The sequence below is a fragment of the Erithacus rubecula genome, assembly GCF_903797595.1.
Source record: "Erithacus rubecula genome assembly, chromosome: 3".
Lineage (NCBI taxonomy): Eukaryota > Metazoa > Chordata > Aves > Passeriformes > Muscicapidae > Erithacus > Erithacus rubecula.
In genome coordinates, this window is record NC_136689.1 from 2,251,277 (window position 1) to 2,277,533 (window position 26,257).

At 45.7% G+C, this 26,257-nt stretch overlaps 1 protein-coding gene across 1 annotated transcript in view; it reads left to right on the forward strand.

Moving 5' to 3' along the window:
* OBSCN (obscurin, cytoskeletal calmodulin and titin-interacting RhoGEF) overlaps positions 1-26,160 on the forward strand; it is a 176,748-nt gene extending 150,588 nt beyond the window's left edge. Inside the window, 25 exon segments of the mRNA XM_079300531.1 lie at positions 2,005-2,111; positions 3,046-3,179; positions 3,466-3,578; positions 4,522-4,690; positions 5,217-5,298; positions 5,653-5,853; positions 6,363-6,423; positions 7,016-7,093; positions 7,225-7,397; positions 7,946-7,972; positions 8,260-8,412; positions 9,085-9,130; positions 9,546-9,623; positions 10,444-13,945; positions 14,517-14,639; positions 15,567-15,677; positions 16,445-16,612; positions 17,023-17,145; positions 19,310-19,480; positions 20,655-20,775; positions 21,575-21,814; positions 23,052-23,275; positions 23,710-23,785; positions 24,503-24,652; positions 24,743-26,160. Of these exon segments, the coding sequence (XP_079156657.1) occupies positions 2,005-2,111; positions 3,046-3,179; positions 3,466-3,578; positions 4,522-4,690; positions 5,217-5,298; positions 5,653-5,853; positions 6,363-6,423; positions 7,016-7,093; positions 7,225-7,397; positions 7,946-7,972; positions 8,260-8,412; positions 9,085-9,130; positions 9,546-9,623; positions 10,444-13,945; positions 14,517-14,639; positions 15,567-15,677; positions 16,445-16,612; positions 17,023-17,145; positions 19,310-19,480; positions 20,655-20,775; positions 21,575-21,814; positions 23,052-23,275; positions 23,710-23,785; positions 24,503-24,652; positions 24,743-24,920 (6,609 nt within the window). The 3' untranslated portion in view covers positions 24,921-26,160.
* The last annotated feature ends 97 nt before the right edge of the window (positions 26,161-26,257 follow it).

Consider the following 26,257-nt stretch of genomic DNA (forward strand, 5'->3'; position numbering starts at 1 on the left):
AAGGAATTGGGGATTTTTTTCCATCTTTGGGCTTTTCCTCTGATCTTGCTTCAAGTGTTTTTGGGGAAGAAGGTGTGGTGAGATCCTTCCTTTATATTCAGAGAAGTCATTTGGGATTTGATTTGGTGGGGTGAGTAAGGATGGTTGCTTTTATTTTATTATTTGCTGTAAACAAGCTGGAAATGTCTTTGATATCCTGGGGGTTGGGTGCCTCAAGTTCACCTGCATTTCACTGACCCTGGAGCCTGGACAGACTCCTTGCAGCTTCTGTGTGACTAAAACCAACTGTGTATGTGGCTGTGTCTTGCCAGGAGAACAATGCATTTGTCTTTCTGTTGTTTTTAAAAAATCATGAATGAATGACAACCCTTCCACTCTTCCTCTGCTTCTGCCATAGCAATTTGTCTAAGCTGTCTCTGTGTCTAGTCAGAATAACTTGTTAACTTAAAGGACAATGCCAAGTAGCCTGCAACCCTCAAACTGCAGATAATTCCTTAAAAAAGAAATATTCTTACAACTTTACAAGGATAAAGCTGTTCATGGAATCAGACCCAAAATAACAGCATAAAAAAAAATGTCAGGGCTTTAAAATCTTTCTTTTTCCTTTCTAGTCAGAAATCATCTTTGGAAATAATCCTCTGGTGAAGTGGGATGACTCAAAAATCCTAAGTAAAATGTCACCTAGTAGATTATTTCTTTAGTCACAGCTAAAGAGAAAATACAATAAGGAATGAGATGGTTTAGCAGGTCTTCCATCTGAGCAAAACTGAACATGTTATAGGAATTATTTTAATCAGATGGAGACTTGACACCTCTCTCTATGATCACATGCCTTAAATAAAAAGGAGGTAAATATTTCAATAATGCTGGTGAAAGCACAATCTCACAGCCTGGGATCTCTGATCCAGTAATGCCTTGATTAACCATGTTTTCCACCCCAATTGAGGTGTTTTATGTGATTTCTAGAAACAGCTGCTCTTTTCCAAAACCAGCCACCACCAATCTCCAAAGCACTCCCTAAAATATTCCTACCTGCTGGGTAGAACACTCCCATGGATTTAACCTTTTCTCCTTGAAATGCACTTTACCCTGTGGTGTAATTACAATGGTCAATATCAAAAGACACTCAGGTACTCTTGGAATGTGAGATCAAACCAGGTTTTGAAGCTATATCTGATAAAAAAAAAATAATAATCAAACAAGAAAAATGACTGAAATGGCCATAAAGCTGCACCATCTTTTGGTATCATCAAACCCCAGATGCCAAACTTTATTCTGGTGTAACCTAGAGCTGTATAAGGACATTTTCCAGTGGAGGTGCAGCAATGCTGATACTAAAACATCACTGGGTCTGCTGTAAGAGTCCATATTACCTCTTTATTTATATCCTCAGCCAGAACCTGCTTTGACCACCAATTCACACTGATTGATGTGAGCTCACTCCTGTCCCTGATGCTGTGACCACAGCAGGGAGTCAGTAACTGCTCTGATGCAAAGTTGGGTGGAGGAATTAATGTGGACAAAGCTAAACTGGGTTTCCCTGGAATGCATTTCAGTGGTGGACTTGGCAGTTCTGGTTTGATGGCTGGACTTGTTTTTAAAGGTCTTTTTCAGCCTGGATGATTCTGTGATCCCATGACTTCCTCACAGCCCTGAGCTGGAACTCAAACACAGCTAAATTATCTCCTGTAAAGGCTCTTTGAACCCACACTATCCTTCCAGCCCTATTTCTCCCTGTCCCTACTGCCTTTCCCACCTTTGTCTGTGTGTATTTCCTTACAGAACACTCAGGTGAGCCCAGTCAGTCAAGCCTGGTGTTGTCCAGCCCTTTGCTTCATGTGCTGTTTGCAAAAGTGCCAAATTCTCCTCTAACCTTCTCCTGCACCCAGCTGAGGTCAGGTGGACTCAGTTCTGGCACCAGAGGTGGCTCCAAAGGTTGGCTCTGGGTGGTCTCAGGGGGGGTGTGCCTAACTTGCCCAATTTCTGCTGGCAGCCAAAGCACAGAGGCTGGCTGAAGAGCCAGGGGTGCCAAAGCCCAGCCCTGCTCCTTCCAGGGAAGAGGAGGCTGCTGGAGGTGACAGTGCTCAGGAACACACTGTTCCCATTGACAGGTAAATACCCACCTCCACTTATCCAGGTAACACACGTGGATTTCTGAATGGGGCTGACTCTGGTGCAAGAAAAACAAGTCCTCTGTGGTGGTCCTGAACAGCTTCTTGTAGGTTTGTTGTTATTTTCAGAATCCTGGTTGTAATGGGTTAACTGCACCCCCTAATTAGTGTCTTGTCCTAATTTTCTTCTTTCTTCACTCAGAGTCAGGATTAAAACACAAAGGAAACTAATTTCTCGTGTTAGGACTTGGTTGTTTATTAAATCTTATCTAAAGTGCAGAGTTCTGCAACACTTCTGGCCACCAGCTAAAAGTGAGCAAAATGGAGATTAATCCAGCTAGTTACAAGGTCTTTTAAAGCCAAACAGTCCAATAGAGAATTAACACCTATATTATTTATACTTTTAACCCAATAACCAAATTCCTGTGACCTGCAGTGCAACACTGACTGTCCAACCAGAAACTACTGCCTGAAATCAAGAAGAAACAGAAAGGAGACATCAGCCAAAATCCTCCCTCTTGTCCCATACCTATTCCTGTATTATAAAAACTTTAAATTCCAAACCCTTCACCATGTGAAATCACACACTTTTATTCCAGCTACACACCCATGGTTTTAACTCCATCACTCAAATTTAGGAGCCTTCTCCAAGGCCTCAGGTCAAAAGCAGTGTTCTGCAGGGGATCAGTGCCAGAAAGCACAGAAAGCTCAAAACTCCCAGGTTTCTGAGATCCAACACCTGGTGACAATGCTCTGTCAAACAAGGGTAAAAAAAGGTTGGAGATAAATTAATCCCCCCAGAAAACCAAAATTCTTCCTGTATTAATTTAAAGCAAATAATTCTTTGCTGGTTAAACAGATCAATGGCAGGGTGTAATCCTGCATCTCATGTATGTGGCTGTGCCATGATCTTTTCTCTTGGGTTTCTTGAAAGAACATCCCCAGATGCAGGGGCAGGAGGCTGGTACAGGAGAGAAGGAGACGTGGTCTGGGATGTGCACAGTGAAGTTTACATCGAGACCACAGAAAGAACCCGTGTGTACAAGACTGAGGAGAAGACTCCAACAAGTAAGAATCCCTGTTTCCCTTTCCCAATCCCATGACTGTCACTGTCTTCTCTTTTGATAACAACACCTGATTGGTTTTTCTCTTAATATTCCAATTTTTTGAGTGGCAACTGTTTATTAAACAAAAATAATAGATAAGTGTGAAAATAAGAAGCCTAAAAGTAATGCCAGCATGAAGAACCCCCAAATATATTGCTGTTGTACCTCTTGATTTGACTTTTAACTACTGTTACATCCTAAATGGTCTGTCCTATAAATCTATTTGAGTAATGCTCTTTTCTCACCAGGTCCTCCCTACATGCAAGTGACAATAGAGGACGTGCAGGTGAACTCTGGGGAACGTGCCAAATTCCAGGCAGTCATTGAAGGAACCCCTGAGCCCACAGTTCTGTGGTTTAAGGTGAGTGCAGACTCATCTCTGAGAGTGAGGACCTGTAGTGCACTATTCCACAGGGAATTGGGGGCAGGAATGGGATTGAGAGGTTTATCCCAATTGTCACTGTGAGTTCCAGGCTCTGTATCCTTCCTGCAACTACTTAGAAAATTCAGTGTGATTAAGGTCAATGAAATTCCCACAGAAAGGAGAGAAATTATTTATTATTCCTTAGAATATTGTTGTCATATCTTGCTAGAGCCTCCCTTCCAGGCTGAATAGCCCCAGCCTGCTGTCAATCCTCATCCAGAAGCTCTTACAGCTGATGATATACCAAACATTACCTACCACACCATGGGCAAACCAAGCATTTATCAAATGTTGCTTTGTTTCTTATCCTTAATTTCTTCCCTAATAATTTCCAGTATCTGGTAGCTTTTAGCTCCCACCAAGCACTGAGCTGATTTACTCTAACTTAAATTTTTGTTGCAGTTTAAAAAGAAAAATCTCAGGAACAGAGATTTTATGTGAGAAAACAGGATTGCATCACTTCGTATTTTTGGTATTATATACATATATATGCATTTGTATTATATGTTTTTATCTTGCATTTTACTGCCATAGGGACCTTTTGCAAATGCTCACAATCTGCTCTGTGTCACACCTTCCATCCTGCCCCTTTCCTCATAGCATTTATGAATATACAGAATCACAGAACCATTAAGGTTGGAAAGACCTCCAAGATCACTGGGTCCAACCTCTGACAGAACAACCAGAGTCACATCCAGTTTTTTTCTTGAACACCTCCAGGGATGGTGACTCCACTCCTGGGCAGCATTTTCTCTGTGAGGTTTGCTCAGATAAATAATCTGTGTTGTAGCTCTGTTCCTGTATTTTGCATTTTGAAGAACAGAAACATCTGTTTTCATCTTGGCTTTTCCAATGCTAAAATGTCATTTCCTTCCCTCAGGGCACTTCATTGTTAACAGACAGCCACAGGGTCCATCAGGGGAAGGAAGGAACAACATATTTCTTAGTCGTGGACAATGCTGCCTTGGAAGATGGAGGTGTTTATACCTGTGTTGCCAAAAATGCAGGAGGGGAGGTTTTGTGCAAAGCTGAGCTCATTGTACGTGAAGGTAATGTCATGTTCTCACCTGTGATGGTAATGTCACCCTCTCACCTGTGCTGGCAGTGCCACCCTCTCAGCTGTGATGGCAGTGCCACCCTCCCAGCTGCAGGAGTTGCCTCCACTGCCAGGCAGTAATTTGTTGCAGTCATGTTCTGGTGCCTGTATGAAATCTCTTCTGTATTCCATTTATATATGGCCAGTATGGCAGGATCCAGGATAAAAGCAAATCAAAAAAATGCCAAAATTATTTGGGTTGGAAAGAACCTTAAAGATCCTCTACCCCAGGTTCCTCTAAACCCCATCCAACCTGGCCCTGAACACTTCCAGGGATGGGGCAGCCACTTCCTCTGGGCATCCCCAAAGTTCATTTTGACATGTTCCATCATCAAATAACTCCACTTAATTTTCCTTAAAAGTTTAGAAGACCCCCCCTAAATTTTCCTGTCTTAAATTGTTCTGTAATAACTTTGCACACTATTAGCAAGGCATTGTTGTCTGAACATTTACCCTTATGTTTTCCCTCATTTCCAAAGCTAAGAAAGACCAAGAAGTAAAGAAAGTGGCCACCAGGAGAAAACTCCACTCCCATTATGAGGTGAAGCAGGAGATTGGAAGGTAAATGAATTTTCCAACTCTACAGCATCAGGGAATATCTCATGGCCCATCTGAGCTGCTGAGGCAGAAGTGGGTCCTGAAAAGTGTGAAAAGTTGGAAGTAAAGGCAGAAGTGGGAGGTCACTCCAAGGTGTGCTGGGGCAACTCCAACCACAAAAACCATCCTGAGATTCACAGATGGATTAATTCTTGCCTGCATCCACTGCAGCAGCTTTCCCTTGATGGGAACACGTTGTTTCTCAGCCAGGAGAGGGCAACAGCACCTCACACACAGCAAAATGAGATGCCAAAGGCCAGGGTGTGGGGAAATCTCTGCCCAGCTCTGATCAGGGCTTCTCCTTCCATTCCTGCACAGGGGCTGCTTCAGCTTCGTGAAAAGGGTGGTGCACAAAGGGAACAGGGTGTCCTGTGCTGCCAAATTCATACCCCTGAGGAGCAAAACCAGGTCCAGAGCCCATCAGGAGAGGGATATTCTTGCCTCTCTGTCCCATGACAGAATTACCAGGCTCCTGGATGAGTTTGAAACAAGAAAAACTCTGATTTTGATTCTGGAGTTGTATCCTTTTTTTTTGTGCAGAAAAGGCTGGGAAGTACTGGGTCATTTATTAAATAGCTAAACAATTATTATTATTTTTGTTTGTTTTTTTTTTTCTGGGAGAAAAGGACACACACAATCCTTTTCTGCACTGCAGGATAGCACAGCTCTGTGAGGGCTCCACAGCTTCTGCTGGGTGAGAAAAATCAGATTTGTATATACAAGAGTGAATGAGTTACTAAGCACCAAAATTATTTTCTGAAACTTTTGGAAGTTATAAGCTCTGTTTCTGTGAGATCCAGTCTGGGTGAGCATCAGGGAAATGCAGAACAGAACCCCCAAAATCAGCAGGTAAGATTTTAGCAGAATTTTACCAAGTTTAGAGCAGCCCAGTTCTGCCAGGAGACTTTCAGGGTGATCCCACTGCCTGAGATCTCATCATGAATTCTGCTCTTGGCTGGATGGAGGTGGTTCCACAGTCAAAATAAGCTTTTCCATGTGATCCTGTTGTCCCTTAATGCCACTGTCAGATGCTCCAATGAAGAGCTCCTGGACAGATTATTCAAGAAGAGCGTGGTCACTGAAGCTGAGGTAATTTCTCATTTGAGAGCCCAGAGTTGGTTCTTTCTGCATTTTCTTTCTGGAACCTGTGATAATCTATCAGAGCAGAATCAGCTTTTACAATGTGTTCCTATCAGCTTTCATTGCTAGTTGGGTTTCTTTGGGGAATAACTACAAACAGCCAGGGGGTTTGGCCACCAGCATTGCATCCAGCCTAAAAAAAAAAAAAAAAAGAAAAAGATTGTATTTGCTCTGTTGTCATAATTTCTTTGCTGTCTGTAATCTGGAGCTCCTATCTCGACTTACTTGATACCACTTTATCCCCTTGTAACTATTCTATCTATTCCCCTTCTGTCTTCAAAAGAAAAGCTGAAATGGTTTCTGAGGGATTATTTTTTACATCCTTGGTGCTAAAAGTTAAAAATGTTTCACATCTCCATCTAGTAGCCAGGTGTCCAATATTTATTGGTAAAATAATTATTTTTTTTTTAAGAAATTTTCAGGGGGAAACGGAGAATGATTTGGATTGAGAAGGACTTTTAAAGTTTAAATCTTGATTCCTCTATTACTCTCCCAGTTTAATAATTGTTTATTTTTTAATTATTTAATAATTAATTCTTAGGTCAAACTGTACATCAAGCAAATTTTGGAAGGAATCAAATACCTTCATGACAACAACATCCTTCATTTGGACATCAAGGTAATGAGCAGTGACCAGTCTGGCTTTTCCCAGCCTCTTGCTGGCCAAGGATTGGGTGTTCTCTGAACTGTTCTCACAACTGAAAATACTCCCTGGTCTCAGAAAAAATAAATTTATTTTTCATTCAACAGCCACTGAATATCCTCATGGTTTATCCTGAGAGGGAAGACCTGAAGATTTGTGATTTTGGGTTTGCCCAGAGGATCACACCCGTGGAGCCTCAGTACAGCAAATATGGGTCTCCTGAGTTTGTTGCCCCAGAAATTGTTTCCCTGTCTCCAGTGTCAAAAGCAACTGATATCTGGTAATCTCTCCTTTTCCTAAAAAAGATTTTCCAGCCCCCTGAATCTCCATTAGCTGTTAATTAGTAAATGGAGTAGTGATAATAACAAGGAAACTAAAAACCAATGCTGACAATACAAAAGCCATCAAAGCTCTTTAAAGCTCCTCCTGTCTAATTTTTTATAGCCATAATTGAACTCTGCTAAATAATGCAAAGGAGTATTTTTGAGGAGATGATCTCTATCCAGGCAGCAACTAGAGGGAATGATCTTCAAGGGCTTTCTAGAAAAGACAAACAAAGTGAAAAAAAAAAAAAAAAAAAAAAAAAAAAAAGTATTTGAGTCTTTTCCTCTATCTGTTCTTTAAAAATGAAGGATTGCTTGAGAACAATTAAAAAATATATTGAATGGGAAAAATGAATGGAAAAACCCAATAGCTTTAGGGATTCATTATCCTTGAAAGGTGATGAGGTGATCTTGCTGTTCCAGGGTGTCTAGTGGCAGGAAAAAGGGCTTGAGAAGGGTGGAAAAATAGTGACAAAAATGACATTTGTGTTCCCTCTCTCCTCAGGGCTGTTGGAGTCATCACATATTTAAGGTAAATAGATCTTGAAGAAACTCCCTCAATAACCCTTTGTCCATCAGAGCCCTCCAGTACTTTCATGTGAGGGATTTGAGTGGAGCATTCAGTCCTTCCAGAATAAGGACAATTTATTTTGTGGTTTCCTCCTTTCCTGGTTGCTCCTCACGAACATTGGAAGTCCCAGGCACGGAGCCCCTCAAGTATTTAAAAACCCCATGTGAGCATTTGTGCTTCTGTCATTAGAACAGAAAGCAGAAACCTAAAACCTGTCTCCTTTCATTTTATGGTGTTCAATAAACAAGCCTCACGTGCAAGTCTCCATTTGCTGGTGAGAACGACAGGAAAACTCTCCTAAATATCCAGAATGGGGAGATCTCATGGACCATTCCTGATGTTGTTCACTTGAGTGAAGATGCAAAGGACTTCATGAAGGGGATCCTGCAGCAGCACCCCAAGTGAGTGCCCTCCTGTGCAGAGCTCAGCAGGCACATCCCAGCTCACCACTTGCTTTGAAAAGCAGAAAGCTGAGTGAGATGTGCTGCACTTTGCCCTAATTCTTCCTTATTCCTCCCCATGAGCCAACCCACAACTCGGATATTTGCCAAATTGGCCTCTCTGTGGTGTGGTGATGTCCTTGCTCCCTGCCTCCTCCAGGCTGAGGAGTTTCTGGAATGATACAGATGATTGGGAAGAGCATGGAGGGAGTTATGTGAGAATTAAGTAACCTTGACCACATTCATTAAGCAATTTCAAGTACAAAAGTTGGCTTGAAGGGACTTTTACAGGCACTTGATTTTAATTCCATTTCTACTCTTTCTGCCTGCTGCCAAAACTGTTTCCACTCTGGCCACCTAAAGAGGAAGAGAGGTTCTGGACCCCTTGAACCCCTGTACAGAGCCATGAGCTCTTCCTGAGCATCTGTGAGGAGTGTCAGACTGAAAAAGGAGGGAAAGGAAACCTTGAGTTGGAATTTGCTGTGTCTTTTTGGCTTCTCTGCTCCAAACCAGCATCCTAAGGACACACCCTGAGTGCTTGTGCGTGTTTGCCTGCAGCAGCACCTTCAGGAGGATCACTGATTGCTGTTGGAGGTGATTTCCTACTAAAATGTCAATCTGTTCTCTTCCCAGATCCAGGCCAAGTGCTTTGGACTGTCTTTCCCACAGATGGTTCATGGTAAGTTTGTCCTGGTCCTTTATTAGTCAGTTTTCCCTAATATCCAATCTAAACCTCCCTGATGCCACCCTGGGCCATTCCTTCTTGTTCTACCATGTCACTACAGAAAGGGAACTGGCCTTGCAGACCAAAGTTATGGTTTATATTCTAAAACCCTAAATGAATAAGGAAAAAAGTTAAAAATTAACAACAGCAAAAAGGATTTAATGACAGGTATTGAACAGGGCTTGATTTAATCACTGAAATTTAACTATAATTTAACTATGAAAGGACTGCAACATTTGATCTATGGTAACTTTCCTAAATGAGACAATTGTGTAAAGAGAGAATTTTTAAAAAACACCCACAAAAACTTCTCAAGAAATGAAATCAGGATTTTTTTAACCAATGATTTTCCTCTCATTCCACCTGGCAGCACAATGTCCCTCTTGAAGCAGCTCATTTCATCAACACAAAACAGCTCAAATTCATTGTGGCTCGGAGCAAGTGGCAGGTGAGTTGCCCCTAATCTGGGTTGGTTCTGTTTAGTTATATCTATTTTTATTTGCATCTGAATCTCTGGAAATCTTTTTGGGCTAGGACAGAGAGCTCAGCAGAGATCTGAGCATGGCTGGGAGTTGGGAAAAAGCTCGGGAGAGATGGATGTGTCAGGAATTAATTATGCAGGCTTTTACTGCCTGGAAATTCATGCAGGTGCCTGTAGACACAAGGTTAGGTCTAAGTTAAATGCCTTTGCAATTGGGGCTGAATTACAGACAGGTGCACAGAAAATGCCTCTTTTCCTGAAGTTCTCTCAAATAATTGGATTGATTGCCTTCTGAACATGCCAGTTTCTCTCTGCTGGCTGGAAGGAGAGGCCCAGCTTCAACTGACATGCCCCACATGGCAGAATTTGGAGCAGAGGAATCCCATCTCTCTAAGTCACTGTAGGTTGTATTGCAGTCAAAGGATTTAAAGCCATTTACTTCAGCGAGTCTCTCATCTGATTTTTTTTCCATCAAAAAACTCTTTTCCATCTGTTTTGAGTGGCCAGATTGACTTTGGGAATCTTGAAGAGTCTTTCCCCCAGTCACAAGGGCAAGTGTGTTCCCTGAATTTAATTTAATGTCAGTGAATGAGGGAAGAGAAATGTGGAGAGAAAGTGAGGCCTGGATTGGTGACATGTGCAGAGGGTGGCAGTGTCTAATTAGACTCATGTGTCTAATGGGTGTGGTATTTAGGGAATTTAGGTATTTAGGGGTGCAGGAGTTCATTCTGGTGTCTCTGCTTTCCATAGTCCCACCATGTTGTGCTCTGTCTCGTTGCCTTCCCAGCGCTCCCTGATGTGCTACAAATCCATCCTGGTGATGAGGTCCATCCCAGAAATCCTGGAAAGGACCCATGACAACAGCTCCCTGGCCATCTCCCGACACCTCATTGAGGAGAGCACCTCATCCAGCACCAGTGGCTCCTCTTCAGACAACGAGAACTCGAATTTCCCCCAAAAGAGGCACTTTGGCTCCACTCCTGAGCTGCACTTGCCTGTATTTGATGCCCCCAGCTATCCCCAGTCTCTGAAATGGGAACAGGAGCGCCCCAAAAGCTCCATCCCTCCAGTAAAACCCACCAGGAGGAAATATGCTTCCATGAAAGCTGAGGTGGGGCAGAAATCACCCACAGACAGCAAAGAGCTCGTGGCAGGTGTCTTACAGGAGAAAGAGGAAGTGATCCTGCCCAGCCTTCGGGAAGAGCCATCCCAAAAAAGCAGCACGGCTGAGCCTTCATCCCCGAGGGCTCCCACAGACAGCACATCTCTTCTCCCTCAGAGAGAAAAACCAGACACATCTTTAACAGAAAAGGCAGGGGATGGGACAGAAAAGCCATCTGCCTGTGTTCCCAGGCAGAGTGTCATTAAAAGCACCTTCTACAGCCAAGCCTCTGAGCTGCCCGCCAGGCCGCCCTGCTCGCCCGGCCGGGAGCTCAGGAGGCGCCTGGACAGGGCCAGGAGAACCTTCCACAAGCCTGGCTACTCCAAGCTGCCCCTCAGCGGCCTCCGTGAGCCCCTCCTGGAGCAGTTTGAGCTGGAGGAAGAGGAGGCAGGAGGAGGAGATGATGGCAGGGAGGCTCTGGTGGCGTCCCTGACCAAATCGGCGTCGTTTGAGGCCGCCGGGAAGCCGCCGCACCCCGCCATGGCCGGGGCCCGCAGCCGCTCCCTGGATGAGTACAGGCCCAGGGCCTCCACATCCCTGAGGGAACAGGGAATTCTGGAGGAGGACTGTGATGTGGTGGCCCAGGAAAGCTGTCCTGAAGGCAGTGATCACTGTGACACTTCTGCAGGGCCTGGAAAGGGGTGTTCTGCAGGCACAGCAGAGCGAGGGGACATCGGCAGAGCCAGCGGGGATTGCTCGGGAGGGAAGCCCTCTCCCTCCACACACCGGGAGGGGAATGGGTGCCCAGCTGCTCTTATACAGGTAGAGGGACTTCCAGTGTCACCCCAGAGGAGTGAGAACAGGAAGCGTTTACTGAAGAAGTCAAAAGCCACTGAGATTGAGGAGGATGTTGAATGTTTGGGAGGCAAAAGCCCCATTCCCACTGCCCAGTGCTCAGATGGGACAGCACCATCAGCTCCACAACACGACAGAACAGGGGGTAAATCTGCCTCTGACTGTGCTTTGCAGGAGGGCAAAGAGTCCATTTCAACCCTCACACAGTCAGAGACCACCCCAAAGTCATCTCCTCTGAGTAAGGGAGGTGTGTGTCTGCCCCAGGAGTCTGCTCCCACCCACTCCCACCCAGAGCTAACAGGTGGAAACTTGCTTATCAAAAGGACAGCCCCAGCCCCACCCTGGGAAGAGAAAAGGCAGAAACACTCAGATGAAAAGACTTCTGCTCATGGCACTGCTGAATGTGAACTCATGGAGCATGAAAGCTCTGCTGTTCCAACAGAACAAACAGAAACTGATTCACTTCCAGTATGTAAAGACAAATATGAGGAAATTCTTGGGAAAAGTGTTCCAGCAGCTATTGTCACACTGGGCAAACAGCCAGGTGCCCTCACAGCTGCTGCAGGTGTTCCTCAGAAGATGAAGACCCATACAGATGTGAGATCTGCTGTCCTGGAAGATGCAGAAGCAGCTGCTACAGGAATCAGTCCATCAGCAGCACACAAGAAGGCTCCTGTTCAATTAGACACAGCATCAGCTGTCCTGAAGGGACAGCACCTCACTGTGCCCAAAATCCCACCAGGATCAGTGCCAGCTCTGGTCTCTGATGGAGCACAGCAGGCTCTCAGCCAGGAGAAGCTTGCTGCTCTGAGGAGTGCAGGCTCAGCTGCCCCAGAGGCTGTTTCCAGTTTGTCCCATGAAGGAGCTGAACCCCAGCGGGTCCCTGAAGGCCGTGGCTCAGAGCCTGCTGCTCTGGAGAGCACACACCCAGCCAGAGCTGCCTCCTCCCAAAGCACTGCCCTCCCTCAGCACTGGGAGGGTGAAAACCAAGAGCACCCAGAGGTGTCAGTTCACAGTGTGGTGAGATCTGCAGTGACAGCCAGTGGAAGACAAGCAGCTGGACAGGCTGTGGCTGCTCCTTTGCCCAAGGCTGGACATGGGGCATTAGAGCAGCACAGGGCTGGCATTTCAGGTGGTCTGCAGAGGGGCAGTTCAGGTGTTTTAACTGTGTCACAACCAGGAGCTGCTCCAGCTTCAGCCTATGGACTGGAATATGAGGAGTATCCAGAGGATTATGGTGGAGGCACTGCCTTAGAAAAGGATGCTGAAACAGCTGCCCCACCTCCGCTCCGCAGGGATCGTGGTCAGGAGCTGTCACACCACAGATCCTCTTTCTACAGTGATGAGGAGTCTGCTGTGCTGGAGGGCTTAGTGGATGAGATGGTTTCCCTCTCTGAAGAGATGAATGTCTGGGCAGAGTCAGTTTCTGGAGAGAAGGGGAGCAGGAAGCGCATTTCTCCTGAGAGAAAGATGTTCTACAAAGGCAGCCAGGCACACATGGACACCTCCTTCCCTTCTGTCCAGCAGGTTGGAAGAGAAGAAGTGGCTGAGCAGGATGACCTTGCAGCACCCTGCCTTGCTGTGAGTGAGGAGCCAGGGCTCCTGGAAGAGCAGGGAGCACAGACAGCTCCTCAGGAATGTGAGCACCTGGAGGATTTGGCATTTGAGACCTGCCCTTCCAGCAGAGAGAGCGTTTCCTCCACAGAGAGCCTGGACACTGCAAACAGACCCACCCACCTGCCAGTGACCAAGGACACTGGCAAACACCCAGAGGTTTCTCTGGTGAAAATCAAAGACCTGTCAGATGAAACACCCAGTCTTGGCAGCGGCCCCCAAAAATTTGACATCTCAGAAGTGGAGCCTGCCTATTTGAATTTCTCAGATCTGTATGACATTGTCTATTTTCCATTTGAGTTCCTGAGCTATAAGAAGCCTTCACCCAAACCAGTTCCTAGGCGGTTTATGTTTCTTGGTGAGAGGGCAAGGTCCCCTCCTTCAGGACATCTCCATAAGGATAAGAGACTGTGCATCAGGGAACAGGAAGACAAGAACAGGAAGAATCGTTTGGAAATATCTGAGGATTCAAAGGCAGCTAACTTATCAGCCATGGGGAAAGGGGCAGAGAGCCATAAGGAAATGTACAGCTCCCAAAAGGACTCCAGTGGGAAACAGAAAAGTTCCTTCCACACCAAGCCTGGGCTCTTTAAGCCATATGCAAGGTCTCATTCTGTGGAGCAGTCGGTGGAGCAGAGTCTCAAGAAGAAAGTAAAAGCTTCTGTTGCCCATATTTCAAGAATCCTAAAGGGAAAGACATCTCTCGAGCCAGAGGAAGGTAATTATTTCCCTCTGTTCCTTCACAGATTTGCTGCCATAACTGGGCTCTGCTAAAGTTGCCTTTTTCTTTTCCCCAGCATATCTGAAGCTGTGGTTAGACTGGGATTGCAAATCTGACCCTGGCAGGCTCTGAAATCAGTGGTCTGCACCATCAGGTCTCTGTTACTGGCTGCCTTCTGTGCAGTCAGCTGGGTTAATCCACTGGTGGAAGGGCTCAAACTCCCTGTTTGAGGTTGTCCAGAAGCAGATCAGGGCTAGGTGATGCTTTCCTTGCTGCAGTTGTCATATGGACATGGCAAATCTCAGGTTAAAGTGGCTGGGAGAAGCTGAAGCCACCCTGGCTACTGGACATGGGGATCTGTCCTTTCTTCTCTGCCATCCCTGGATATTCCCTGTTCTTCCAGGACACTGTTCTGTTTGCAGCAGCTGTCACAGACTTCCCTGTTAATCAAACTCTGGATAATAAGGGAACCTGTGACTATTTATGTGTGAAGGCAGAGTTGTCACTGCCAATGGATGCCAGAGGAGAAGGATGGCCTTGTATGACTTCTCATCCTTTCTCACAGCAGACTTTGGTGAGCTGGGAAGTGAGGCAGCAGAAAAGGAGCTGTTAATAGGGGCTGAAGGATCTCTGAAGAGGAAATCAGCACTCCCTTCCTTCAAGCTGCCAAGCCTCACCCCAAAGGAGAAAGGTATTGCTGTGGCAGGAGTCATGGGTTTGTTTTACCCTCAGAGAGTGATTCAGGATAGAATTGCCTTTTTCCCTGGCAAGCTTCCCCTTGACTCCATCAGGAGCATTTTCTGAGGTTATGTCCCTGTCCCAGCATTCAGCAGAGCCCAGACAAACACTGGGAAGGGCACCTGTGGGAGGCTGGCAGCCCCTGCCCACTGTGGGGAAAAATCCCAGAAGAAAACCTGAGTTCCCCCTTTCCCATGGAGATAGGAGCAGATTTGATGCTCTATAGGGTTTTTTCTTCTTCAATACCCACGTTTCATGTCTCCTTCTCTCTTCTTGTGCTGTCTTGACTATAGAATCATTTAGTTGGCAAAGATCTCTAAGTTTACTTACCATTCACTGCCAAGGCCACCAATAAACCCTGTCCCCAAGTGCCACACATCTGTTAAATCCCTCCAGGGATGGTGATTCCCTGGGTATCCTCTTCCAGTCCTTAACAACACTTTCCATTAAGATATTTTCCCTGATATCCAAAAACCTCCCACTGGGGCAACTGGAGGCCATTTCTTCTTGTCCTCTTTGATCCCCTCATCCTTGAAATTCCATAATTCAATTTTGCCCCCACATCAAGGCTCAGCCAGAGGAAAACCCTTGTTGTGACAGAGTTCCTCACTGCTCTGAGCTGTTCTGCTGCTTTAGCTGTACCAGGGCTGGGCAATGCAGATATTCCCCATGGATTTTCCAAGATCCACCTGGATCTGTCAATGGTGAACAGGGTTCCTTCACCTGCACCCTCTGTGCCTGCGGGTGATCAAAGGAGTGGGAGACATGAACCAAAGTGGTTCTTGACCCCTTTATAAATACATTCTGATGTCGTGCAGGGATTTGTTTTTCCATCAAGCTCTCCAGGCTATTCTGAATCAGCACTTTCTCCCCTCTGCAGCCCCGTGGTTCGTGGAGGAGCTGGTGGACCAGGCTGCAGCCGCCGGACAGTGCGCCACGCTCTCGTGCCGGACAGCAGCTCTGCCCTCCCTGCACATCACCTGGTTCAGAGGTGACTCTGCCACCCCTCCCTGACCAAACAAACCTCTCAGCCAGCACAGGGCTGCAGGCAGAGCTTTAAACACCTTGGTATCAATTTGCAGGGTGTAAGAGCTGAAAGGAGGGATGAGGGACTGCAGACTGGTTCTTTAAAATGCTCTTTATTGTATCAAGATATGCAGCAATTCACGGGTGGTGGGTGACAAGAGCCCAGCCCACAACCTGTCAGCCTCAGCTGTGGGTTTGGCTGAAGCCAACTCTAATTCTGGTTACAAAGCATTAAATACTTTTCATTGCAGAGCATCTTAAAACGTGACAACCAGTTAATACTTCTACTATTACCTATAACAACTACTAACATTACCATATTCATGGTACTATGTTCCAGTTACAAAAAGTTAGTGTGTTACAAGTTAGTATGTATAAGTTAGAAGTTGTTTTTCAGTTTTCTTGCAGTGAAAAATTCTGAGACCTTTTTTCTACTTTCAACATGGCATTTTTGCTTCCTGTGAAATCTTTTTGCTTGGTAAAAATATCTTTTGTTTGAGGTGGGTTTATCCTTTGCCCTTCCAACTCATTTTACCCTTTGGGTTCTTTAATTATTCAGTAAAACTAGCTCAGCAATTCTTCTGTATCAAAACTTACTACCATTTCTATTCATTCTTCAGATTCTACATTCCAAAATCTTTCTGTTATACATCATAGACATCTGTGAGACCTTCCTGTCACATTTCCATCCCAACAGCAGGGTACTTATCTCTGCCATCTCCTGCTTTCCAGATGGGATCCCTGTCCAGAGCAGCAGCCGGATCCTCATCTCATCCACGCTCAAACACTTCCAGCTGCTAACAATTCTCTCTGTTAATGCTGAGGATTTTGGTATTTACACCTGTGTGGCCACAAACTCTCTGGGTTCAGCATCCACCTCTTGTGTCATAAGAAAAGCAGGTGAGAAGGAGTAGCTATAGAAATAGGTATTTTAGTAGTTCTGCCTCCAAAAATGTAACCTATGGGTACCTTTGAGGTGAGATTTCTGCACAGGGGTGCAGAGGAAGATCTCTCCCTTGCTGTGGTCCACAGCCTGTGCAGAGTTCATTCCCTCTTCTTCACTCTTTATTTTCTCTCCTGGACTAAGAGCCACTCCAAGACATAATCTAAGTACTGAGTTTAAATAAGGGATGATAAAATAGCTGTGTGTATATATATGTATACATAAAAAAAACATATACATGTTATATACATATATATATCTATCTGTATATATATAATATCTGTAGCTGAGACATGCTGGGTGTAGGGTTTTGCATCACAGCACTGCTGCTGTTTACACTCAAGGGGTTTGTTCCTCCTCTCCACAGAGGTTCCCCCCAGCCCTCCACCCCCTGACATCGTGGAGGTCTACAAGGATGGAGTGCAGCTGGTTTGGAAACCTGTGGAAACCAACACCCCTGTTCACTACACTGTCCAGTGCAAGACTGAAGGTAAGGAGCTGTCCCTGTGCTTTGCAAGGAACATCTCAATTTATATGATCTCTCCACCAGCTGGATATTTAATTGTTATTCAGAAACAGCCTGATTTAATTTCCCAGTTTAGAGTTAGGAATGGGATTCATACAACTGTCATTTAACCAGCTAAAAGTTAGGGGTTGTGCTGGTTCAATCAGCCTGGAATTGGCATATTCACACCAAGGCTTTGCTAAAGTGGGAATCAAACAAGGCTGTGTGGAAGCTACAACCAAAAAGTGAGCAGCTGCAGGAGAAAATGCCTGGTCTGATAAGCAGCTCTGACAATCTGACAAAATCAGACACTAATGAAACAACATCATCCCAGGTTCAGGCTTTCTTGGAGAAAGATTATTTATCAAACAGGCAGTTTATCCTCTGCTGAGCAGCTGTGCTTTCTTTTCCCATTGGAAAAGAAATATGAGGGAAACTTAGGGCAAAGAGCCAGGACAAGATAACCAAAGTTTGACAAAACTGCATCACCCCTGTGATATTCACTTTTGAGGCTTGGTCCAGAGGCTGATGAAAGTCAGAGGATCATTTAATCATGGAATAGTTTGGCTTGGAAGGCACCTTAAAAACCATCTCATTCCAACCCCTGCCATGGCAGAAACACTTCCCTCTGTCCCAGGGTGCCCCAAGCCCCATCCAACCTGGCCTTGGACACTCCCAGGGATCCAGGGACAGCCACAGCTTCTCTGGGCACCCTGTGCCAGGGCCTCACCACCCTCTGAATAATAAATTCTTCCTGACATCTAATCTAAGTCTCTCACAGTTTAAAGTTGTTCCCACTCGTCCTGTCACCATCTGCCCTTGTCAAAAGTCAATGTTTTCCTGTTTAGTTACAAAAGCTTTGTATCAAATCCCCAAGGCTGTTCTGCCTCTCTTGGGATGGATTTGCTGTTGTTATTATGAGTGTGCTGCCTGATAGCAATTCCTGCTGCAGCCACACAAACACAGCCCTTTGCATTCAGCTTTTCCGTGTTCCTTCACTTAATTCTCCAAACAAACAAAACACATGGACACTCCCTTCTGGATTAGCATGGGCAGCAGATTTCTGCCCTTTCCCTCTGGAGCTGGTGTGAGTCACTTTCCCCCCAACACCATTTTTTTTTTCATTATTCCTTTTGATGCAACTGCAGGAGAGATCTTGGGCTGGATACAAACACAAGTTCTTCCAGTTAGGAAGAAAAATGATAAACAGCATCCACAATTTTCCATTGCACTGTGTATTTGGCAGGAACATGAAAAATCCTGCTCTCCTGAACAGGAGGATTAAGATTATCAGGAATAAATTCCTTGTTTATCCATTATTTGAAAACAGGCTTTTCTATGCCACTTCTGCACATATTTTTCTCTATTTCTAAATTGTGTCTGCTCCTTCTTGCACAAACAGCTCCAATTCAAGCAGTATCCTGTAAAATCATTGATGCCTTGGATTTAGGTGGGGAGTTGCTGCTTATCCAATGGTTTGAGGCTCTTTGCCAGAGTTTATTTGAATAGCAGGATGGGTTTAATCTCAGGCAGTTGCAGGGAGTTGTGTTCAGCCTTGAGCAAAACAGGGGACACAGCATCTTGTGGGAGGAACGCTGATTAAATGTTTGCTGGGGATTCTCTCCTTCCTAACTTAGCCCCATGAATGAGTCCAGAATGTACCTACAATTCCAGTTCCATGAGAAATCATCTGAGTTTCATAAAAACTCATAAAAATGTTTCAAACACTGGGTTCGCTGGGATGGTGTTAGTGGATGGTTCTGTGCAGGAATCTTGCACCTCATGGTCTCAACTGGATTCAAGACAGGGCCAACAGGAGAAAAAAAAATATTTTGTTTGGAATTCTTGATATATATTTCCAGTACAGTTTAGTGGCATGAATTAGATAAAGAGAAAAAAACACAGGAAAATTTCATCACTCTTCTGGAGCAATACTGGCACAACTTGGAATATTATCAGATATAAAACAACTGATTTTAGAGAACACAGGTACAGCCCCAAAGTTGGCCCTGGTAAATTGGTTTCTCCACATTCCCAGCACAAAAGCAAGGTTGGTGGGGAAAAAAACCAGCAAAACCCCAAATTTCAAAAAACCTCCAACCCATTGTGACCATCTTAAAATGAGTCCTGATCTCTTTTCTTTCTTAAGATGGGGAGTGGACAGCTCTTGCCTCTGGCATCACTGACTGCTGCTACTATGCCAGAAATCTCCCCCAGGGGTTCATCTACCACTTCAGGACAGCCTGCACCAGCAAGGCAGGGACAGGACCCTACAGCCACCCCTCTGCCAAAGTGAAAATCACTGGCAAGGATCACTTGGGTAAGATCAAACACCAAGAAAACTTTGAGATTTTCCTGCATCAAACCCACTTCATGCTTTTAAATGTGGGCACAGAACCCAAGAGCAAATAAATCAAGGTCAATTCCACTTGGCTTAGGGTTGTTTGGGGTTTTTACATCTAAAATTAAAATATTTTCTAATTATTTTCCAATTATGGACATACAAGGGAATAGATATATTAAAAACCCCAATAGCAACATGTAAATACAAACAATGTGTAACTATATAAAATTTAATAATAAAACAAAAACCTGGGAACTGTAGATTACCTGTTGAAGACACAGTTTTAATTTGAGATTATGAGGAAATGGGTCTTGTATAATAAATGTTTTACTGGAGGCATTTATCTACTGATATAAATCTTGCACTGGTGAAAACTCTGGACTTGTTTATATTACAGATTAAATCCTCAATTCAGTAGTTAACTTGTCTATTCTGGTGTTTTCCATTGGGAATTACTGTCCTGTGGTGAATTTTCCAGCTGTATTTTGTCTCTGAAGCAAAAAAATCTCAATTTACTATTTTTGTCACCTGTTTGACTACTTTGTACTGCACACATGTTTTTAAAATTAAGAGATCCATGGCCCCAAAGCAAATATTCCTCACAGCAAAGGAAATGTCCTTTCTGTAAAGAAACAGAAGGATGGTCTAGCTGGAACTTCCTCCCAATGGAGAGGATTGCTCTGTAAAAATCAGTTCACAGAGATATTTTTAACTCACCCCAAGTCCTCTGCTTTCCTTTTTCTCATGATTTGTTATCATATCTCAGTGTGTCCATATTTTAAAGGGATGCTTTAGTATTTCAGGGAGTGCTTGGACACAACCACACACCAGAACCAGAGCAATGAGCTGCAGCTGCTGCTCTGAAGTGTCCAACACAAAGAGTTTCTAATTTCTTGTCATTTTTTACCATATCCTGAGGATTTGTTGTGTGAGGAAATAGGAAGCAGTGGTTAAGATGTTTGATAGTAATATAAACTAAAACACAATATAAGCTCCATCTCATTCTGTCTGGAGTATCAGGGAATTTTTGGGGGGCACAGAGCAGAATCTGTTGCATTCCAATAGCACTGGGTGTCACAGCTGGAACACCTGGAGAGGCTCCAGATCCCACACAAAGCTGTTTGTAACCCCTGTCCCTTTGTCCCTGCAGAGCCTGGTGCTGCCACACAGGAGATCCTATCAGCTGCCCCTGAAGAAGAGAGTGAACTAATCACACCTCCTGAGCCCTTCCCCACCTACCAGACCTATGCCTTCCAAACAGAGATCAAAAGGTAGAGAATCCAATTGAGTTCTTAATGACCCACAGGGAAATCCCACATGTGGTGGAGCAGCTCTCCTGCAAATAAAGGCTGAGGGTTGTTCAACCTGGAGAAGAGAAGCTTTGGGATGATCTAATTGCACCTTCCAGAACCTGAAGGCAGCCTACAAGAAAGATGGAGAGAGATTTTTTCTAAGGGGATGTATGGATAGGACAAGGGGATGGCTTCAAACTGAAAAGAGAGTAGGTTTAGGTTAGATATTAGGAAAAATTGGTCCCAGTGAGGGTGGGGAAGCCCTGGCACAGGTTGTCCAGAGAAACTGTGGCTGCTCCATCCCTGAAAGTTCTCAAGGCCAGGTTGTTTTAAAAAAAACCTTTCTTCCTCATACCTGATCTAAATCAACCCTTTTTTAGTTTAATATCATCCCCCCTTGTCCTGTCACAACAGACATGCTGGGCAGGGGAGAAGCTACTTGATTTATCATGAAATGAGCCCAGGGCTAACAAAGTTTCTTGCACCAACTTTTGCAGACACCCCACTTCAGTCAGGGTGCTGGGATTCAACTTTCTGCCTAGAAGAAAGACACTGATTTCTCTTTCCAACAGAGGTAGTTCTCTTTACTCCAGAGGAGTTAAGCTCTCACTCCTGTAATGTGAAGTGACTGTACAGTTTAAAGACACAGGAGGATGTGCAAACTGTGACAGTAGATGCAGTAACTCCCCAGCAGGCACAGATGCAAAGCAGCAGGGGATTCTGGTGGTTTTAGGGAGCAGAAGAGAAGCTCAAGGTGCCTTTGTGTTCCTTTGTGCAGGGGCCGCTTCAGCATCGTCCGGCAGTGCCGGGAGAAGGAGAGCGGCAAGGCTCTGGCTGCCAAAATCATCCCTTACTGGCAGGAGGACAAGCAGGCAGTGCTGCTGGAGTACCAGGTGCTGAGGAAGCTGCACCACACCAACATAGCCCAGCTGAAGGGTGCCTACGTCAGCCCCCGGCACCTGGTGCTGATCCAGGAGATGTGCGTGGGGCCGGAGCTGCTGCACGCCCTGGCACTGCGGTAAGAGCAGCACGGGCAGTGTGCACCCATGGGTAGGGCTCTGTGTCTGTCTCTTCTGTCTTCACTCACTGACAGGATGAAAAAACACACTGGTGAAAGGGTATTTCTCACGTTCAGGCTTGGTTGTTTATTAAAACTTATCTAAAGTACAGAGAGATCAGCAGCACTTCTTGCTATCAGCTAGAAGTGAGGAAAATGGAGAGGGATCCAGCTGCTGCAAGGCCTCTAAAAGTTAAACACCAATAGAGAATGAATACCTATATTATTTATACTTTTAACCCAATAACCAAACTCCCATGGCCCTCAGTGCAGCACTAACTGTCCAACCAGAAACTACTGCCTGAAATCATGGAGAAGAAGGAAAAAGAACACACAAAGACACACCACCCAAAATCCTCCATCTTGTCCTATATCTATCACTATACTATAAAAACCTCAAATTTAAAACCCTTCACCATGTGAAATCACACACTTTTATTTTAACTACACAGCCATGGTTTTAACTCCATCACCCAAATTTGTGAGCCTTCTCCAAGGCCTCATATCAAAAGCAGTGTTCTGCAGGGGATCAGTGCCAGATAGCATAGAAAGCTCAAAAACCCCAGGTTTTTGGGATCCAACAGGAGGGAAGAGTTTCCCAGTCAGGGCTGCTGTTGGGAGGAAGATATCTGTTTCTTTCTCCTTACAAACTGGATCATCCCTCTCCATCTCTTCCACTGTGCTGTCATTGCACACAGGATTTGTAAAGTGTTTGTTCTGCATCTTCTGGTGAGATAAAAATATTACTTGAATTCCTTACAGCAGGACAACTCAGAGCCACCCAGGTGAGATGCTGAAAGCAGTTTACAGTGGTTGATATGAATAATGTGACACATGAAGGGTTTCTTTACACCAACACCTGTTAAGCCCAACACCATAACATGTGGGTCAGGAAGATTCACTGCTGCTCACAGTGAATAATCCCGTGATTTAAAAAAAGAGAGAATTGTGGGCATCAAATCTGCTTTCCCTCTTTCAGCTCTACAACATCCTGAACTTGTTGCACCTGCAAACCTGACTCACAGGATGCACCAGCCTCTCCACACAGAGCTGATTTGCCAAACTAGAGTTGTTTCTTCCTGACTCTCAAGGGTCTGATGGGATCAGACCCCCAGGGGAAGGTGACAGTGGGTGTAGAAAGGCATTTTTGGGCGTGCAGAGAGGACAGCTGTGTTTTCTATCCCCTCTGTCCCACCAGGACATCATACTCAGAGGTGGAGATCCGAGATTACCTGTGGCAGATCCTCAGTGCCACTGAGTACCTCCATGCACACAACATCCTGCACCTGGACCTCAGGTCTGAGAACATGATCATCACTGAGCCCAACCTGCTGAAACTCCTGGACTTTGGGAATGCACAGTTCTACACACCAGACACATTTATCTCCATGGACAAGTGCTCAGACTATGTGGAAACCATGGGTGAGTAGAGCTCAGTCACAGCAACATGGGCCTTATCTGTGATAAACAGAAAGACACAAACTTTGGTTGAAGCAGCATGTGGTCCCAGCAAGTAAAGCCTTCCAGGTGCTGTTCTCCAGTGACTGTGAGTTTGTGGGAGCAGGAGGGGTGACACTGTCCCACTGCAGGGGACAGAGCTCACAGCAGCACCACCCTGGCTGCTGTCCATGTGCTCACTCATCCAGGGATAAAGCATTGCTGCTATCTGCCCAGAGGTTCTCATGGTTTCACTGCAATCATCATCCATGTGGAAGCTCCTCAATCAGCTCCCTGTCCTGGGAGCTGCCTCCTCTTCCCTCTTAGGAAGGCAGCAAAGCATTAAGGTACCCACTGCCTTTGTGCTGCTCTCAGTGTGTTAGAGAGGAGCTTGCTAACACCAGTTTACTTTTCTCCAGCTCCAGAACTGCTGACAGAGCAAGGAGCCCTTCCCCAGACTGATATTTGGTCCATTGGAATCACAGCCTTCATCATGTGAGTCAGCTGATTGTTCCCTGTGCCATTACTGGCTTTAAAATCACAGTTTCAGAGAGTTAATCTCAGCTGTGCCCCTCCTTTGGGAATATAATAGAAGGCTGGGAGATGGAGGGGATGGATGGGCAACCTGTGTCAGGGCCTCACTGGCCTCACATGGAAGAATTTCTTCCCAATATCTAACCTACAGCTCTCCTCTTTTAATTTAAAACTGTTCCCCCTTGTACTGCCACCCTGTTCTCTGCCCCACAGCTGGTTCAGTGTCCCAGGAGAGCAGAAGCACCTGCCCAGCTCCCTCCACGAGGGGACAGTGACATTTCAGGGCTGGTCAGGGTGGGATGGAGGGTTTTGGGGTGCAGAGGAGGGTGGAGGGTGCAGCCCTGGAGCAATGCTGGATTCAGGATCTCTGGCCATGCTCCTGATTCCACTGCCACAGCTCCTACCCCACATGAGACTGGGGAAAAGTCCCTCTCCAACTCTCTTGGAGCCCCTTTAGGCACTGGAATGGGCTCTAAGGTGTCCCTGATGAACAGTCTTCCTTCTCCAGGAAGAACAATCCCAATTCTCTCAGTTTTTTCCCCAAAGTAGAGGTGCCCCATCTCTCTGCTCACCTGGGTGACCTTCTCTAGACTCACCCCAACAGCTCCACACCCTGCATATGCTGGGAGCCCCAGAGCTGGAGGCTCTCATGCTTTCAATTCTCTTCTGCTGGGGCAGGTTGAGTGCCAACTACCCTGTCAGCTCGGAGGCACCCTGTGAGTTCCTGAGGACAGCCAGGAGGGGGAGGCTGAAGCTCACACGGTGCTATGCAGGTCTCTCCGGGGGAGCCGTGTCCTTCCTCCAGAGCACTCTGTGTGCAAACCCTTGGTAAGAGGCTGGCTGTGCTCCCAGGGGCTGCTGCCCCTTCTCTCCATCTGCAGGGATCCCTGGCTGACCCCTCTCCTCTCTCTGCCCTAGGGGAAGGCCGTCAGCCTCTGAGTGCCTCCAGAGCCCCTGGCTGCAGGAGACAGGTCTGGACAACAGGCAGCAGGCACTGGTCACCTTCCCCACCACCAAACTGAGGAATTTCCTCATGGAAAGGGAAAAGAAGAGGGGCCTGCTGTGCTCCAAGTATGGACTCATGGTGGCACAGTGACGTGGATGTGGTGATGGATGGGAATTGCCTCCCTGTGCCCTCCTGCACCGAGGGTTGGGTACCAAACCCTCCTGCCAAGCTGTGGGGCAGCAGCTGGGCTGGGGGAGCTGCTCTCTGCCCAGCCCCACTGTGTTTTACCCATGTGTCCTGCCTGCCACAGGCTGTTTCTGTGGATGTGTGACTCTGGGGGGAACAGGGACACTGGGCAGTGAAGGCAGCACACTCAGCAGTGACCTTGTAAGGTGTAGATTTTGTACCACTAAGAGACTTTGCCACTTTGAAGCTGAGCTGCTCTTCCCTGGGGAGCAGGGACACATCTACCTGTCCCTAGCAATGGCTGAGTGTGTTAATTCTTCTCAAAAATCCTGCAATGTCACCTTCCTCTCTGACCTTCAAACCCTGCTTTCCTCTGCAAAGGATGGTGTTGGCTGTGTCATTGCTTTGTACTCATAACTTCAGTGTTCCTTTGAGTTTCTCTGCGGTGATTGATGTATCCCTCAATTTTCCATGTGAGCAGCAGTAAGAGGAGGCTTTCTCAGAGCTGTGTCTGGCTGTGTTTGGAGGAAGGAGAACAGGAAAACAGCCCCTAATGCATTACAGGTCAAAAGTGAGGCTGTTTATCCAGGGATGCTCTTTTCCAACAAGTTTATTGTTCCAAACCTAAAGATGGAGCATTGTGACTCCTTCCCTTGCCGAGCATGCAGAGCAGGAATTGTGACTGAGAGCAGAGCAGCTTTCCCTGTGCTGTGGAGAGCAGTCACCAACTCAACAGATTGCAAAATTTGGAATGTTGAAGTGATGTTATCTTCACTGTGTGCTACAGGAGAGAAACCCAAGGGCTTAGGGCCAGACTCTGTGCTCAGTTGTCTGGGAGGGGAGGAGAGTTACACAAGACAGACACTGCAGTGAGGGCTGCCCCCAGGAAAACTTTCAAAACTCTGAATCCTTTCCAATGAAACTTAACAAATCCAGTCAGGTTTTTGTTGGCACGGGCTGTTTTTTTGCTCTTGCTGGCGCACTTTGGGATGGAAAGCTCAGTGCCAGGGAAAAACCAATCTAAACATAACATTTAATTGTAGATTAACCCACTTGGAGCTTTCATGCTCTTCCATATATGACTTATTTTTTGCTTCTCACAGCTGCATGCATTTGAGCATGTCTGAGCTCTTTTATAGACTCAACACTGTTTGGTTAAATAAACCATTCTGATGAGCAAATAAAGCCAGATTTTTTCTGCTTAATCTTGGCCATTGCTTTTACATCCTTTCCCCAATCCCAATCCACATTTGTGCAGCACATCCCTCAGCCCTCAACTCTGACCTGGGCTTGTTTTTGTG